Source organism: Macrobrachium nipponense, chromosome 34 (assembly GCF_015104395.2).
Source record: "Macrobrachium nipponense isolate FS-2020 chromosome 34, ASM1510439v2, whole genome shotgun sequence".
Taxonomy (NCBI): domain Eukaryota; kingdom Metazoa; phylum Arthropoda; class Malacostraca; order Decapoda; family Palaemonidae; genus Macrobrachium; species Macrobrachium nipponense.
The window spans coordinates 19,589,973-19,608,461 of record NC_061095.1 but is presented as its reverse complement, the minus strand read 5'-3'; the positions used below and the strand labels follow the sequence as shown (position 1 = coordinate 19,608,461).

The following is an 18,489-nucleotide window of genomic DNA, read 5'->3' as shown; positions in this document are numbered from 1 at the left end:
AAGCTAGTTTGAGGACATCATTTAAGAACCATGAAACTGCAGTAGGCCTTTGAGAAGGTCTAAGTCTAGCACAGGCTTTAGGGATAGACGTGAAATAAGATTCAGTCAGATCTATCTGAAAACCTACATGAAAGATCTTCTTCAAAGCCGATTTATGAGTGGTAATAGTGCTAGCTGCTAAACCTTTCTCAAACAAGGATCTGAAAAAGGATATAGCTAGATTAACTGTCATGGTTGTAGTGTTCGATTCTTTCAAGAAAGATGCTAATTTTTTAACAGCTGAGTCATATTGTCTAACATGGTTGACTCTCTCTTATCTGATTCTAGGAAGAGAATATTCTGTGGATCATATTAGCATCTTTATTAGCCGCAAACTTCATGAAGTCCATAAAGTTAGGGTCTGGAGAATTCCTGAGGAAGCGAACACAGTCCTCATTTGTACTGATTGTGATAGCTTGGGATTGGGGATCCGTTGAGGTCGGAGGCCCAATTCCAGAAGAAGAGGATACCAGTTGCTCTTGGGCCAGTCCGGTGCAATCAGAGCTACTATCCCTTTGAAAGACCTTAGTTTGCTTAGGACGTTTCGAAGAGAAGATTCACTGGAGGAAAAACATAAATTTTCCTCCACTGATTCCAATCCAACGACAGGGCGTCCGTGGCATAAGCCAGAGGGTCCAGGTTGGGGGCCACATAGCAAGGGAGCTTGTGGTTCGCTTGTGAGGCGAAGAGATCCACTTGGAGACCTGGGACTCTCAGGCTTATCCACTGGAATGACCCGTCGTCTAGAGACCATTCTGATTCCAGAGGAACTGACCGGGGACAGAGCGTCTGCTACTCAACATTTCTTACCCCTGCCAGGTGAGTGGCAGACAGATGCCATTTGTGTTTGTTTGCTAGGGCAAAGATGGCTATCATGACATGATTCACATGCTTGGATTTGGACCCTCCTCTGTTGATGCAATGAACTACCACTGCACTGTCCAAAACTAGCCTTAGATGAGACTTCTTCGGGGGAAGCAGTCTCTTCAAGGTAAGAAATACTGCCATTGCTTCCAGAACGTTTATGTGAAGCTGGCGAAATTGAACTGACCAAGTCCCCTGAACCTGTAGGAACTGAGAGTATCCCCCCCACCCGGACAGGGAGGCATCCGTGTGAATGGTTAACACTGGAAGGGGATATTGAAGGGGTACCTTCTTGGCTAAGTTCTTTACTTTTGACCATGGACGGAGTTGATTGCGGAGGATCTGTGGGATTACTGACAACTTGTCTCGAGATTTGGTGTTTTGCTCTCGATCGCCAAATTCGATTTAAATCTTTTAGCCTTGCTTTCAGGAGGATATCGGTTACCGAAGCAAACTGAAGGGACCCTAGGATTCTCTCCTGGTTTCTCCTTGATGTTTGTTTGCATTTGAGAAATTGCCTGACAGATTTTGCTATTTCCTTCCGTTTGGCCACTGGAATTGACAGATTGTGGGAAGACAAATCCCATTGGATTCCCAGCCACTGAAAACGAGACTCCGGGGTAAGTCTGGATTTCGTTTTGTTTATCTGGAACCCCAGATGTTCCAGAAAGTGAACTACCTTTTTGTGGTGGCTTCGAGACATTCCTCGACGGTTGGTGCCCAGATCAACCAATCGTCGAGGTATGCTGCTACCATGATTCCCTGAGTTCTCAATTGCTGTACAACCACTTCTGCTATTTTCGTGAATACCCTGGGGGCTACATTCAGACCGAAGGGCATCACTTTGAATGAGAACGTCTGATTTCCTAGCCTGAATCCTAGGAATGGGCGGAAGTGCCTGGCTATAGGGATATGATAGTATGCGTCTGTAAGATCGATGGAGCATGTGACGGCTCCACGCGGAAGTAAGGTCCTTACTTGCGAGAGGGTAAGCATCTTGAACTTGTCGCAACGAATGAAAGAGTTTAGCTTTGACAAGTCTAAGATTACCCTTCTTTTTGTTGAGCCTTTCTTTGGCACGCTGAATAAGCGACCTTGAAATTTTAGATGCTTGACTCTCGCAATAGCTCCTTTCTGAAGGAGTTCCTCCGCGTAATCTGTCAATTCCTCTGATGGTATTTGGTGGAATGATTTGATTGGAGGCGGATCTTTGATCCAACTCCAACCCAATCCCTTGGACACTATGCTCTGTGCCCAATTGCTGAACCCCCACCTGTGCCTGTGACGGAAGAGGAACAGCCTCCCTCCTACCTGGGGAGCCTCATTGTTGATGGGCGGGTTGACCACCACGCCCTCCTCTGAACTGCCTGCTCCTTGTCGCCCTTCCTGCGCCACGCTGGCGAAAGTAACCTCTCGCCCTACCTCTCGGTTGTTTGTAGCCTTGAGCCTCAAATGTAGGGTTAAAGGCCGGCGAGATTGCGTAGGAGGTCGACGGCTGTGATTGAGGAGACAACAGGAGGATGGGCTGGTTCTGTTTCGAACTAGCAGGTTGTCCCTGTTGGGTAACCGGGACGGCCTGCACAAATTGCTGCTGTTGCTGGTGTTTCTGATACGGCTGGAACCTCTTACCAGCCTTCTTCGTTTCTTACCAGCAGTGGGGACGGATTCTTGTTTCCTCTTTGACGAAATGCCCCACCTAGCTCTAAGGCTCTGGTTGAGCCTAGCAGCCTCGTGGTGCACTTCATTAACAGCGGACTCTGGGAAGAGATCCGCTCCCCACATGCTAGAAGTTAAGAGTCTATTAGGCTCGTGCCTAATAGTACACTCCGCAGAACGTGCTTTCGGCAATTCCTCCTAGCTTGGAAGAAGTCGAAAGCATCTGTTAGGACCGTCTGAAACTGGGATTTTGCCAATATCTTAAACAACGGTTCCGTCGCATATGATAGAGCAGCATTTCCGTAATTACAAGAGAATTGATGGACCTGCCAAACCTGGTTCGCGCGTCGAACTCTGCCTGAATCAGGGAATCAGGCAGCCTTGGCAGCTTCCTCGCCGAACTGGTCCATGGCGCAGTCCGGTTTGAGCTTACCAGCGTGAACGTAGCTGGCAAGTTCTCCCACAATTCTCCGAAAGCCGGGAAGAGCGGAGAAGTAGACTCCGCCTCCCTTAACTGTGGCATGGGCTATCCTTGAGGACTGCCTGAAGGGTCTTCTCTACTATTTTCGTGGCGAACGGAAGAGAAGCCTCCTCTTCCGTCGCGAAAATAGTAAAAGGACTCTTATAGGCCTGGAGCTTAGTGTTCGTGCACTCCCAGTCCTCAAGGCAGTGAACCCATTCCCGCTGGGCATGATCCTACTGTATAGAACAGACTCTCTAGAGATCTTGTCTTCCCTAGTAAGAGCCGTTACAGTCAGCCTAGCATAACCGATGAAAGGCTGCGTCAGACCCGGAGGGTAGAACTCGAAGTCCTCAATTCTCCGAGTTCCACACTCCGGGATAGAGATCATCCCATCCTTAAAAGGAGCGTAGGCAGCTACTCTCCATGGATTCTCCATGGAGAAAGCTGGCAGAGAGTCGTATGGCGGGAGTTGAGAATGCCAGTGCTTGGCACTGGGGAGACTGGGAAGAGGGACCTGAGAGAGCCCAGCTACTCGGTCCTCATTCTCTCTAACCCTGTTAGAGAGATCTTGTATGGATTGGCCTGATTGAGACAGAGTGCTCGACAATTGTGCGAACATCTGCTCGAATCTCGTCCCCAGGGCGGAGACTTGCGAGCCAACCAACTCGCCCACCTGTTGCATCACCACTGCTGAGAAAGCAGTGGGATCAAAGGTGCTAGGTCCTGCTCCTCCCACCGGCGTTGCCGGAGTGGAAGCGGTGGAGGCAGGAGAAGGCATTGGCTCGGCGGGAGCGCGAGCCTTCTCCTTAGAAGCCTTGCTTCTAGAGCTCTTCGAGTGAGAAGAACTCGGCTTGGCTTTCACCGCGTCGGCGTAGGAAGTCGAAGACTTCCTAGCCGAAGAAGACGAAGACGACTTCCTAGAAGTTGTCTTAGCTAGAGTCTTCGGTTTCTCTCTGTCCCTTCACCTTTGGGGGTACAGAGAGAGCGGGAGAGCGGGTAGGGATCTCAGATCCCACAAAGCCTTGGAAAGAAGCGCTCGAAGAAGGGACAGGAGAAGATCCAGGAGCACCCAAGGAAAGACCTTGGGCGCCCGACACACCTACCTCAACCAACAAATCCTCTGCCCCTACCGCCATGGGCTCGACGTTTAGGTCCAGGGCAGCGACGTCCGGGACCGACTCCTGGGAAGCTACGACCCCAAAGGATTGCTGGAGATCTTGCTGGATGGAGGCTATCAGAGGGGCTGCGGACAAGGGGTCAACATACCCAGTTGACTTGCCCGCAGGGAAGATCTGGACGGCCAGCTTCTTGTCCAGGACGTACGGCTGGCCTTTGGCGGCGTTCTTCCCGAAGCCGCCCACCCACGCTTTCAGGGTGGCGAGGGCGACCTCCCTCACACCAGTAGCCTGAAAGAAAGGGCGAGATGAGCTTCTAATGGCGGAACGGGGATAACAAACTTATGACTAAGAGTTGTTAGTAAAATGATAAGGAAGCCTATAATGGACTTACCCCATCTCCAGCTGACCGACTAGGTCGTAGCAGATGGCGCAGGCTTCTGGGTGCCAGACGATCATCTCATTAAATGACGTGGCACAAGGGGCGTGAGACCTGCACTCATCGTGGCCGCAGGGGTCGTACAACGTCGCGTTGCACCCAAGGACCTGACAGTTGGTAGCCTGTAAGTGGAAAGATACATGAGTATCAGGAAACACTTACAGCCTAACAGTTGCTCCGCTGGTGCCGGAGCGATAAAGTTAGATTAAACCAGAGCCCCGCCATAATACGTGTGGTAACAAGGTTGGTTGGGTGTCCTAGGCTATAGCTCCGCTGATGGCGGGGACACAAAAAGAAACCAACCAGGAGTGGTGGTAATGGAAACCACGACGTAAAATGGCGGGGATGGTAGATATATAAATAATAAAATTAAACAATTCATCGTAAAATTAGGGTATATCCTTAAAATAACAATAATAACAAACCTTTCCCCACCCGACTACTAGAAGAGTGCACGGGTAAGAAGCAAGCTCCCTTCCGGTAGCGGGGGAGAGAAGTAAGGATATAGTAGGCAAGCAACCGACCACTAGTAGTCCCCACCCCGCCCGCTGGCGGAGCCAGTAACCTATAACCAAAGGTGCCCCGGCTGCGACGGAAGGCTCCTTTCGTTATAGCGAGGTAAGGTGGCTGAGCAACTGGGGAGGGGGGAGGAAGGTCTCGGCGTAACACGGCGGGAGAGAGAGAGGGGGGGGGGATGGCCTACTCCTCCCCGCCTCACCGACTACCCGCTCGGAGACCCGGTACCTCATGAGTGGTCGCCCTATACCCCCCGCTGGGAGGAACCCCTGGCCACCTCAGAGAGGGAGAGAGAAGGCGACTGAGGTTGTCATGACAACCAAGGGGTCCCCCAGCCCCTCCCTATACCAGGTAGGGAGGGCAGGGGCAGGGTAAGGTGCGATGGAACACGTGACCGCAAGTGGCCTAGGCCGCGAGCAACACAACCGTGGGAGGGCCACGTGAACCAGGCTGAACCAATACAAGGAACATGCACCTAGGCTAGCCTAACACCCTAAATATAATATATATACATCGAAAGATGGAAAAGAGACCCCTTTAGTAAAAGAGAAAGAAGCCCCAGGAGGAGCAGACTGTTCCAAGAAACAGAAGCCTACTCGGAGCCAGCGATAGCCGATGAAGAGCAAGAGCCGGGATGCTGGGCGGGAATAAGAGTAATAGCCCTAAATACCAAACTAAGAGAGATGGTAGGGGGGCTAAACTGGCTAAAACTCGATGTAAAAGACAATGAACGTAACATAGTAAGCCCATAAGTATAAGAAGTCCCAGTATGGAGGACCGGGAATTCTTAACGAGGCAGCATGGCGCCACCACGAGACAACCGGGAAACCGTATATGACCTATTAAGAGGAAAATACTGGTACCCGGAAGATAAAAATGTGATAAAACATTACTTATGAGTTACTTAACTTAGCCGTTGCAATTGCAGAGCGTTCCATGGTGAAGAATAGGATAAATCCCGAAATTAGCACAGCACAGAAAATAATGCGTCTTGACGCTAGCGCTAATAATTAAGGATGTCCGCTAGGGGCGCTGCTGTCCGTGGCGTCCTCTAGTAGTAGTAGTAGCGGCTGCATCGCCCGTTGGTATCAGCTCTCTCTTAAGGGGATTCTGATTGGAAGTTCTAATTGGTGAATGTCTCGTGGTAGTGATTCCCACTCGCCCCTATTACCATACCGACACTTCTTTTTAAGAGTGAGCGAGTCAGTTTTACTGACATTTTCTTAATTTTGTTTTTCTCTGGTAATTTTAGATTAATTTTACCTAGAAAGAATGATATTAAGGATCCTTTCATAGGCCGACACGAGCTGAGCCCAGAAATTTAATTTTACTTCAGCATGGGTTTTTACTCAAGCATTACGTACTGTAAACTCTGTAAATCTCTCTACTTTTAGCCCCCATTTTCATAGAGATTTATTCACATATTTAGTTAATTACAGAGAGAAAGAGAAAATAAAATTATGCATGGTAAACTAATGCATAAAATACCGAGATGTTAAAGGTTCATGGAAGTAAATTTAGTTTAAAAGAGGTTTTAGTTGTAAGAGGAAATCATTCGCATATAAATCAAAGTTTACGTGAGCTAAGATAACCGAGTTTTTATACTTTTACAACGCTGTAAATATTTCATTCTAGCACGTTTCTCTGATGGAATGGATCTTATATTGTAGCTACAATACTTACTTGGGTGCTGAATAAAAGATCCCCCATGCTCAACAATTAATTTTTCTATTTGTTGTTTAGTCAAACTTTCATCACCTCCCATGACACAAATCTCCTTGCCAGCAAGCACATCAGCTTTCTGAAATGATGTATTAATTGTATAATAAAATTATTTCAGTATTATGAAATGCAACTTTTCCATAATAGAAAAAAATGTCCTTAAATAACTTAATATTTCATGAAAACTATCGCAGCTGGATCAAGCCAACTTTAGTTACACAGAACACTTCCAATACTCCAGGTGATACCCTCCTACTGCTCTCCATATCAGTTCTCATTCCACAATGTTCATAAGGTCTGAATAGAACAAGTGTGGGGAAGGATGGAAGGCCATTAAAAACAGTCTATTAAAGAGATGCCCCTGATTCAATTACTGAATATGCCTATAAGCAAGATACCTCACTGTCTCATCATTCTGACCATTCTCTGTTGGTCACAATGTCCTAAAACACTGCTTTCAATTCACATACATCTTGACATAAAGTCAAACTTCATCCAACTTTCTTGAACACTGTATATTACAGACATCACTAAGTAGCTCTTCATAAATGCACCTATAGATAGTAATGTCTGCATTGGGGAATCAAAAGCAGGTAACTTGGATCTACTTATCAACATAGTTCCCTTCTTGGGTCTTTCCCAATTATTTCTGACCAAGGCTTTGGTAGATAGAATCAGATAGACCAAGCACATTTACACAGAGAATAGTTTCTTCTTCAGAGTTACAGTTCTCATGGATTGGTCAATTTTTGTGAAAAAAAAAAAATTAGAGGGCAGAGCCAGAGTGCAATCACTAGTCCTCCAAGTAGCCCAAACTGAAAATGCTTAAAAAATTATCTGTTCATCCTCAGCCTTGGAATATAACATCTAACATTTAATAAGATATCTTAATTTTTTAGACATAACCCTTAATGGATGGATACCCTCATATGAGTAGCAACAACATGTTTTCGGTGGTAGACAGATTCACTTGTAGTGAGCATCAATATTATGCGCCATCGATTTGGAGGAATCGCATGGGAAAGAGGTTCCATTACTTCTATTGTCCAACTACTAGTCACTAATGGCAACTTTGAAACTGGCTCAGATTGCGATTGTAGGCAGTTCAGGAGTTAGCTGTGATCTTGACTTCAAGGGGCATGCGTTTCTCTACCTCCCATGACGTCCTTTTTATTTATTTGCTCATAAATATACCTGGGGTACAGCATTTGCCACAATATTTACATAAATAATTTACAACAAATATACATACTCAGAATTTGTTACTGATTTTGGTTCTTATCTGCTTTGATATTGTGTGAGCTGTAATTATAATTTTACTAAAAGAATTAATTTTTGTGAAAAACATGTATAATTTGGTAAAATTTACGATTATCTTGTAAGAGATGCCCCACAATGGGTTGAAAATAATCTTTCAACTTCTCGTGGAAGGTAGGGAGAATTAAAAAAAAAAAAAATTTTACACCATGCACATTTGCATTTTTTTACACCATTAATTTGTTTTTTTCTGAAATTGGCCAATCTCAAAGTTTCCCCAACCTGGGGTGCTTCATATATTTATTTTAGTCAGTCTCTTAAGAGTTAAAACACTCCAGGCTTTGGAGGAGATGCTAGCTTATTGATGACATCGATAACCGACCTCTTTTACAGAATAGAGGTACCACCACTTTAGATGGCAGTTAGCTACCACACTTTCTGAAAGCCCTATCTCTATCTCTTTCCTACTGAAAATAATTGTGGAATGTATGCATCGAAGTATGAGTACATAAGTACGCCACAAAAAATTGGCTCAATGTGGCCACAGATATCATCAACCTCTTAAAAGGCATGAAAAATGAGCAAACTTTTCAAATGATAGTTTAAAAATACTTAGAAAACTGGGAAATATAAAATACAATATCATAATGCACTAATTATGAATATGAGGAAAATATAATCAATGCTAAAAGGCAGAGAACTACTGAGAGGCAAAAAATGGAAATTTTTTAACCAATTTGTATTTTTCATAATTAACAAACCTTCAATCTTAACATTAGGATAATACTAGCGCCAAGCTGGAAACCGGTAGAATTAAAATTAAATTTGTGAGATCCAGGGCCTATTGGCATCAATACCAGGTCACAGGGTATGTATTACCCAGAATGCCTCGACAATTTAATGAGATTCCTTACTCACCTGCTTTCTGCACTATCCCACACAATATGTACTGGTAAAATATATACAACTAGATAAATGCCTACTTTAAAATGCTTGATAATATTTAACTAACAACTGCTTAAGTATAAACAAGAAAAAACTATTTATATTTTGATTTTAAAGATAGATAAAACAAACCTTTACAACTTTTGTTAAATCAGCTGGTCTAAAATGTGAAGGTAATGAGGGATGATCCGCTTTTGATGGAGTTTTCCGTTTGGCTGCAGGCTCATCACCTGTGTCGATGTAATGTTTGGTTGCAAGTTTACCACTTGCTTCCTGTGAATACAGAATACATAAGTATAATTATAATTACAGGAATGCAAGTTGAGTTTTTAAAGAAGGCATGAATTTCTTACTGAAGATATGTGAACCAAAGCTTCAATCTCTATGACAGTCAAAGGAAAATCTATATCTGTAATATTTACTTTAGTACATAAAATTTCTTATTCTTTATTTAAAGTTATAATTGCAGATGTGCTAACTAGTCTGACCTGTACATAACACAACCTATTTTACAAAACATTAAGAACAGGCATCTTATTTGAAAGAAATGTGTAATTTTTTTATTTTCTGTGACTACGTACTAACTAAAGCACCAGAAGAAAAAATATTGTGGCAAGTGCTGTATTATTATTATCATTATTATTATTATTATTATTTGGTCTATCACAGTCATCCTATTTGACTGGGTGGTTTTTATAGTGTGGGGTTCTGGGTTGCATCCTGCCTCCTTAGGAGTCCATTACTTTTCTTACTATGTGCTCTGTTTCTAGTAGCACATTCTTCTGCATGATTCCTGGAGCTACTTCAGTATCTAGTTTTTCCAGGATCCTTTTCAGGGATCTTGAGAATGTGCCTGGTGTTCCTATGATTATGGGTACAATTTCCACTGGCATATCCCATATCCTTCTTATTCCTATTTTCAGGTCTTGACACTTAAAAATTTTTTCTATTTCTTTCTCACCTACTCTGGTGTCCCATGGTATTGCAACATCAATGAGTGATACTTCTTGATTTTGTCAATCAATGTCATGTCCGGTCTATTGGCATGTATCACCCTATCTGTTCTGATACCATAGTCCCAGAGGATCTTTGCCTGATCATTTTCTATCACTCCCTCAGGTTGGTGCTCGTATCACTTATTACTGCAAGCTAGCTGGTGTCTTGCACAGGCTCCAGTGGAGGGCTTTTGCTACTGAATCATGCCTCTTTTTGTACTGGTTCTGTGCAAGTGCCAGGCATTTGCTTGGTATGTGGTTTATGGTCTCATTTTTCATATTGCACTTCCTGCAGATGGGTGAGATGTTATTTCCATCTATTGTTCTTTGAACATACATATTTGGTTCTTAGGGCCTGATCTTGTGCTGCTGTTAGCATTCCTTCTGTTTCCTTCTTGAGTTCTCCACTCTGTAGCCATTGCCATGTTTTATTGCTGGCAAGTTCTTTAGCCTGTCTCATGTACTGTCTGTGCATAGGTTTGTTGAGCCATTCCTCCGTTGTTTGTCATCCTCTTGTCTCTGTATAATTCTGGGTCTTCGTCTACTTTTATCAGTCCTTCTTCCCATGCACTCCTTAGCTACTCGTTTTAACTGGTTTTCAGATGTTGCCCCAGTGCTCTGCTCTCAATGTTGAAACAGTCCTCTATGCTTAGAAGTCCTCTCCCTCCTACCTTTCATGTTATGTATAGTCTGTCTGTATTTGCTCTTGGTTGTAGTGCTTTGTGTATTGTCATGCGTTTCCTAGTTTTCTGGTTTACGCTGCAGAATTCAGTCTTCATCTACTCCACTACCGTGCAGTATCTGATTACTGGTACTGCCCATGTGTTTATGGTTATCATCATATTTCCAGCGTTGAGTTTTCACTTGGGATGAAATTTAATGACAAAGTTTGATCTGCCGAAAGAATTTTTCTTTTATCTTCAATACTTTTAGAGACATTAGCATTTGAATAGCATTGGGGCCAGGGTGCCAGAAATGAGTCCATTTCCTGTAATCACTTCGCTTCACTCGTAATTATTATTATTACTATTATTATTCCAAAGTAATATAGAATTTAAACAAGACTCAGGTGTTACATTACTATACCATTCAACGGTATGCTCAAACAATTTGTTTGTTTGTTTGTATGGTGTTTTTACGCTGCATGGAACCAGTGGTTACTCAGCAACGGGACCAACGGCTTTACATGACTCCCAAACCACGTTGAGAGTGAACTATTCACCAGAAATTCACATCTCTCACTCCTCAGTGGAATGCCCAAAAATTGAACTTGCAGCCACCAAGATGGCACGCCAACACCATACTGACCACGCAACTAGAGCGCTTCAAACAATTTGTTCTTGATGAGAAAACCTCATGAAGTAAGGTAAAGTTGAAGAAATTAGACTGCTAGGCAAAAAAGTATGAAAAGTAAAAAGCAAAACCCAATGCAGAAGGATTTGAAAAGACACTGCAAAAAACCTTCAGTAAAATATAAAAACCATTAAACTAATAACCTCTTCAAAAATTCACTCCTGTCCAATATACTAATCTTTATTACTTTTAAAATCCTCTGCATCAGGCACTCTACAATTTTAAATTTACTTATTAATTTACTTCACCAGTAATTTCATTTTATTTTGTTTGTTATGACAGTTATTACATGATACGAATGAATTCAGAACAATCTAATAAATTCTTGTATAAAGACTATTATGTAGCACAAAATAACACATTAACAGACAGTTGCACAATTTACACAGCACATCTAGTATGCAATAATGGTACTGAATTTTCCATCTATATTGACACTTATTGGAACACTAACCTCACTAAATTCAATTAATTTTTGTCCTTTTTCTTCTAGTATATTCTCAATTGTTATTTATTGTGGATTTATATATACCATACTATACCATTCTCTTGGCTCTTTTCTTTATTATTTTCAAAGCACACAGACTATTCTTTAGAACTTTGTTATACGTACAAGTTAACCGTCTTACGCCGACTGGACGTATTTTACGTCGACATTTTTTGTCTCCCGTGTGCCGACTGGACGTATTTTACGTCGACTTACGAAAGTTTTTTTTTATATTTGCGGAAAAATACTTTCTGGGCTCAGCTCGTGTCGCTGCGCGAAATATCCTTTAATCTATTATTTCTAGGGTAAATGTACTAACACATACCAGAGAATAAATAAAATAAAGAAAAAGGTCAGTAAAACTGACTCGCTCACCCTCCAAAAGGGTGTCGGTATGAACACTAGGCGAGTGAGACCACTACCACGAGCCAAATGCCAATAGAAATCTCCCACTACAAAAACCCTCCAAGAGGAGAGCCGACCCACCGAGATTGAGCAGCTCGTTAACTACTACTACTCCATCCCATGCTGCCGACTGCTGCGCCTCTAGTGGTCATCCTTTTCAGTTAGCGCACACGAGTCACACGTGCTATTTTTCTCTCTGTGTTTTTTGTGCCCTTTCGTTGGATTTATCTATAATGGAGCGTGCAGCTATCGCAGCAGCTAAGTTAAGTACTCAGTAATTATGGTTAGTTGATTTTTTCCGGCCCTGAGACAGTATTTGCCGTTTTTTAGGTATAAATACGTACTCTGGGTCGGAAGCATGGCAGCATGGTTCTGCCTCATGGTGGGTTCGTTCCTGGTCTCCCATACCTAGAACATCCCCTTATCTATGTACGCTCTATATTATTTATCCGTTTTACTTAGGGTACTGTCTACTCAGGTTTGTCATGCATGCATGTCTTTTACCTTATGTAGGCTTCTTCTTTCCAGACCCTAGTCCCGGCTCTTAGTATCGGCCTCTGACTAGCTTTGAGTGGTAGACTTTCCTTCGGGTTAGTCGTACACTCCTGGATTTTTTCTCCTACTATATTGTTTTCTTTCTTTTAATTTTATTTATTTGCCATGTTTTTTGTATGGTTAGGTTAGTTAGGCGTCTGGCTTAGCCTAGGTCCTGGCTCCTTGAGCCTATACTACCGCTCATCAGTTCGGTTGCTTCCCTATAGCATCTCTCTGATCAGTTGGTTTTGGCCCAGTGGGCCTTTATGCTCCTGCTTTTCAGTTCAGTTGCTTCCCGATAGCATCTCTCTGATCAGTTGGTTTGTCCTAGGCTTAGTTGTTTTGTTTTGGTCTTACCGCCTCGTGGTCACTACGCGATCACGAGTCAGCCAGACGCCTGCCCAGTCTCCTTTCCCCCCCCTCCCGCTCTTCCATAGAGTCGGGGGAGGGTGGGTCGGTCTGCCCATGCTCGCTCCACATACCCGAGCCTGCCTCCCTCTCTCCCCCCAGGCGGAGGGGCCAGGGAGACGGGACAGACCCAGACTGGACTCGACCTCTCCGGCTTCTCGGTCCGGCCGGGTGGTAATGTGGTGGGGGGTACTGGCCTTTCCCCCCATCCGTTGCTTCCTTGTCGCTCCGTGTTCGCTCGAGCCTGTATGTCTTCTCGCTCTTTCCCACCTTACTAGGGCTCCTTTCATGATCGGAGTCCTGGCATCCAGCGGAAAGATGTTAGTCCACCCAGTAGAGTGGACCGGAACATACAGTGGGTCCCTGCTAACCTTACCGTATTGCCGAGTTACTACACTCCGCTACGCACTGGACTTGGTCCGGTTCGTTTGAGTGTTAGGTTTAAGTGTTATTAGATTAACTATAAGTTTATCTTAAGTACCTTAAACCTTCCCCCCCCCCTCCCTTACGTGTCTACCGGATCTCGCCGGGATTATAGCCTATTCAGGCAAAGCAGGGGGGGGTTATGCCCAAATTTTTTCCAAGCTCCGGCACGCAACGGAGTTCTTCTGTCCTTTAGCCTGTAAGTGATGTTCTTTAAGATACTCATGTGTCTTCCCACTTACAGACCACCAACTGTGAGCATCCGGGATGCGCCGCCACACTTCAGGACCCATGTGGACACGAAGTTTGCCGGTCCCATGCTCCATGCGCGACTCTGCACGGGGACATCCAGGTCTGGTACCATGAGACGTGTACCATATGTTACGATCTGGTGAGCCAGCTTTTAGAAGGGGTAAGTATTCCATCTCCGGTAGCTGCTCCGCTTCTGTTTTAGTGCTTAAGTTTTCATCATTCACTTTAACTTAAGGCATCTAAGTTTAAGTTATACTTTAAGTTTTAGTTTTAAGTGATTCTTAAATCTAATCTACGCCCTCTCTTCCAGGCGCCGGCAGTGAGGGATACCGCACTGGCAACCCTGCGGGCCTGGGTCGGCGGTTTTGGGAAGAACGCCGCCAAGGGTATGCCCTACATCTTAGAGAAGCGGTTGGCGCTGTTAATCTTCCCCGGAGGCAAGGCGACCGGATACGTCGACCCAGTAGAGGCGGCCCCGACTATCGCCTTCATCCAACAACAGCTGGCTGCCTCATTAACTGACCAAGACCAGGATATCTCCACGGATGTCGCGACTTTGGATATTAATGTAGAACCTATGGTAGGTGTAGACGACCTGTTGGTCGAGGTAGGTATAGTGGACACCCAAGGGTCACCCTTGGGCGTAACTGTTTCTTCTACTCCTGCAACCTCTCCATCCTTCCAAGGCTTTACAGGTGATGAATTGTATACTCCTCCTGACGCTTCGGTTAGACCTAAGGTCAAGGGTCAAGCAGTGAAATCCTTGTCCAAGACGTCGTCGTCGTCTAAGAAGACGGCTTCGGCGTCATCCTCCTCGCGTAAGTCTCCGGCTGGTAATCCCGGAGCAGACAGGTCTAAAGCTTCTAGCTCCGGCTCTAAGTCCTCGAGGAGTAAATCCTCCAGAGAGAGATCTCGCCCTCCGGCTGAGTCACCAGTTCCGCTACCCTTGGTTCCGGTTCAGAGCCACCCCTCCACCTCCGCAGCAGCTCCGGCCTTGGACTCCAATGCTGGCCTGTTGCAACAGGTGGGCGACCTGGTTGGGTCCCTTAAGAGTAGCATGGAACAAATGATCTCTCGTTTGTCGGATAGGATTACTTCCCAGGACTCCATTATAGCCGGACTGAGAGAAGCCCCTTTAGCCTCTCCTCCACTTTCCAATACGAGTGGAACTCAGCTTCCTCCGTATGACTCGCTACCTCCGTTCTCGATGAACAATCCATGGAGAGTAGCGTCATACGCCCCCTTCCAGGACGGTCTCATTTCAATACCGGAATTTGGAACTCGAAGGATAGAGGACTTCGAGTTCTACCCGGAAGACCTCCAGCCTCCGTTCATAGGCTACGCAAGGCTTACAGCTTCAGCCATGGTTCGGGATGATAGGGTACCAAAGGAGACAGTCCTCTATTCACGAGACCAGGCTCAGAGAGAATGGCTCAGGTGTTTAGAGGACATGGATTGTTCTAATACCAAGATACAACCTTTTAAGAGTCCCTTTACCATTTTCACAATGGATGAGAGTACCCCGCTCCCGTTCCTGACAAAGATTGCGAGGTCTACCATCCCAGCGGCCCAGAAGGGGGAACCCATGCCTCAATTGAAGGAAGCAGATCCCACATCTCCGTTGCTCCCCTCAGCCGGAGAATTGTGGGAAGACTTGCCGAATACCTTCTCAGCTGGCAAACTCAAACCTGACTGTGCTATGGAGCAGTTTGGTGAAAAGCTACCCAGGCTCCCAGATAGCCTTATTCAGGCGGAATTTGACGCGAAATCGCGATTAGCCAGGTCAATTAACTCTATGGCTATGTCCGAGGTAGCAACCATAGCCTATGGCTCAGAACCGCTGTTTAAACTCATGACCAAAGCCCTGACTCAAACGGTACAGTCGGATATGTTTGAGTTTGCCACCGCTAGAACGAATTGTAGGAAGCATGTCCTACAAGAGGCAACCATTCGACATGAGCCGAATAGGTTACTCTCGTCTAGCATCTGGGGAGCAGATCTCTTCCCAGAAGCTATGGTGAAGGAAGTCCAGTCAGAAGCTACGAGACTGAACCAGAGCCTTAAGGACCGTTGGGACCTTACGGCTAAGAGGAGGCAAGACCTAACACCTAAAGGTAAGGGGCAGAGGAAACCTAGACGTTTCCATCCTTACCAGAAGAAGCAGCCACGCTTTCCTCAGCAAGTTCCAGCGGTGCCCTTAGTGCAAACAGCCCAACCTTCCACTTCTAAGGGTCAATCACAACCAATTTATGTGATATCCCCTCAGCCTCAGCCCTCCACCTCTTACGCCATCTCTCCAGCTTACAATCAAGCCTTCGAGGGTCAAGCTTCACAGAAGTATGACCGCTCGGGTAAGGGAGGCAGAGGTAAGCGTTCCTTTCGTGGGAGAGGGTCGGGAGGCCCCTTTAATAGGGGAAAGCACTTCAGAGGAGGTCGAGGCGGTTACCAGAACCAATGAAGAACTTCAGGTAGGAGGGAGGCTGTTTCACTTTCGCCACCGGTGGAACTTCAGCGAATGGGCTCAGAGCATAGTGTCAAAAGGCAAAAGGCCTGGGTTGGAGCTGGTTGACGAACCCACCTCCATCCAGACCTTTCCGTCAACTTCCTTCCAAGGAATTGACAGAGTACGCAGAGGACCTCCTTCAGAAAGGAGCTATAGCGAGAGTCAAGAGATTAAAATTTCAAGGTCGCTTGTTCAGCGTGCCAAAGAAAGGCTCACAAAAAAGAAGGGTAATCTTAGACTTGTCCCGCTTAAACTTAGCCATCCGCTGCGACAAGTTCAAGATGCTCACGATCTCGCAGGTGCGGACCTTACTTCCCCGTGGGGCCGTCACCACCTCTATCGATCTTACAGACGCCTACTATCATATCCCTATTGCAAGACACTTCCGTCCATATCTGGGTTTCAAGATAGGAGACCAGGCATTCTCCTTCAAGGTAGTTCCCTTCGGACTCAACGTGGCACCCAGGGTGTTCACGAAACTAGCGGAAGTGGTAGTGCAACAACTCAGGTCACAAGGGATTATGGTAGTAGCGTATCTCGACGATTGGTTGATCTGGGCTTCAACAGTCGAGGAATGCAACAGAGCTACACTGAAAGTGATTCAGTTCCTGGAATATCTAGGCTTCAAGATAAACAGGACCAAGTCAAGACTCACTCCAGAGTCAAACTTTCAGTGGCTGGGCATTCAATGGAATCTATCCTCCCATACTCTGTCGATTCCATCAACCAAAAGGAAAGAAATAGCGAAGTCAGTCAAGCAATTTCTAAGTCACAAACTGGCGTCAAGGAGAGCTCAGGAGAGGATCCTGGGTTCTCTCCAGTTTGCATCAGTGACGAACGTCTTAATGAAAGCCAAACTGAAAGACCTAACCAGAATCTGGCGCTCACGAGCAAATGTCAGGTCCAGGGACAAACTATCCTCAGTCCCTCTGATTCTAAAGAATCGACTTCGGCCGTGGGCGAAAGTCAAGAATTTGTCAGTGTCAGTACCCCTTCAGTTCCCTCCACCAGGGATCACCATCCACACAGACGCGTCCTTAAGCGGTTGGGGAGGGTATTCCCAGGTCAAAAAGGTTCAAGGAACTTGGTCACCTCAGTTCAGTCAGTTCCATTATAAAACGTACTGGAGGCAATGGCAGTGTTCTTGACTCTAAAAAGGTTACGCCCACCAAAGTACTCCCACATAAAGCTAGTTCTGGACAGCGCAGTGGTAGTACATTGTATAAACAGGGGAGGCTCCAAGTCACGTCATCTAAATCATGTCATGGTAGCCATTCTTCTCCCTGGCAGACAAGTTCAGTTGGCATCTCTCCTCCACTCACATAGCTGGAGTGAGAAACGTCATAGCAGACGCGTTATCCCGATCAGTGCCCCTAGAGTCGGAATGGTCACTGGACAACAGTTCGTTCCAATGGATCCTTCAAAGAGTTCCAGGGCTACAAGTGGATCTCTTCGCATCTCAAGCGAATCACAAACTGCCGTGTTATGTAGCCCCCAACCTGGACCCTCTGGCCTATGCCACGGACGCCCTGGCTCTAGACTGGAACAACTGGAAGAAGATTTATGTCTTTCCTCCAGTGAATCTTCTCATGAAAGTTTTAAACAAACTCAGAACATTCAAGGGTCAAGTGGCTCTAGTAGCCCCAGACTGGCCGAAGAGCAATTGTATCCCCTAATTCTGGAGCTGGGCCTTCGTCCTCTTCGGATCCCCAATCCCAGGCTCTCCCAGTCAGTACAAACGAAGACTGTGTTCGCTTCCTCAGGGATTCTCAAAACCCTAACTTTATGGACTTCATGAAGTTTGCGGCAAAAAGAGATGCAAATATTGACCTCAGAATATTCTCTTCTTGGAATCCGATAAAAGGGATTCAACTTTGAGACAGTATGATGCTGCTGTCAAAAAGTTAGCAATCTTCCTGAGAGAATCAGATATTAGAATCATGACAGTTAATTCAGCTATATCCTTTTTCAGATCCTTATTTGAAAAAGGTTTAGCAGCTAGCACGATTACGACAAACAAGTCAGCCTTGAAAAAGATATTTCAATTTGGGTTCAACATAGACTTGACGGATTCCTACTTCTCGTCTATTCCTAAGGCATGTGCTAGACTTAG

The 18,489-nt window shown here is 45.4% G+C and overlaps 1 protein-coding gene across 2 annotated transcripts in view; it reads right to left on the bottom strand.

Annotated features, from left to right (window-relative positions):
• Window positions 1-18,489, bottom strand: part of LOC135207957 (DNA ligase 4-like) — a gene marked incomplete at its 5' end in the record, with an annotated part of 136,148 nt that overhangs the window by 12,997 nt on the left and 104,662 nt on the right. For both annotated transcript variants that reach the window (XM_064239977.1, XM_064239978.1), the window contains 2 exon segments: window positions 6,776-6,893; window positions 9,149-9,289. In XM_064239977.1, the coding sequence (XP_064096047.1) occupies window positions 6,776-6,893; window positions 9,149-9,289 (259 nt within the window).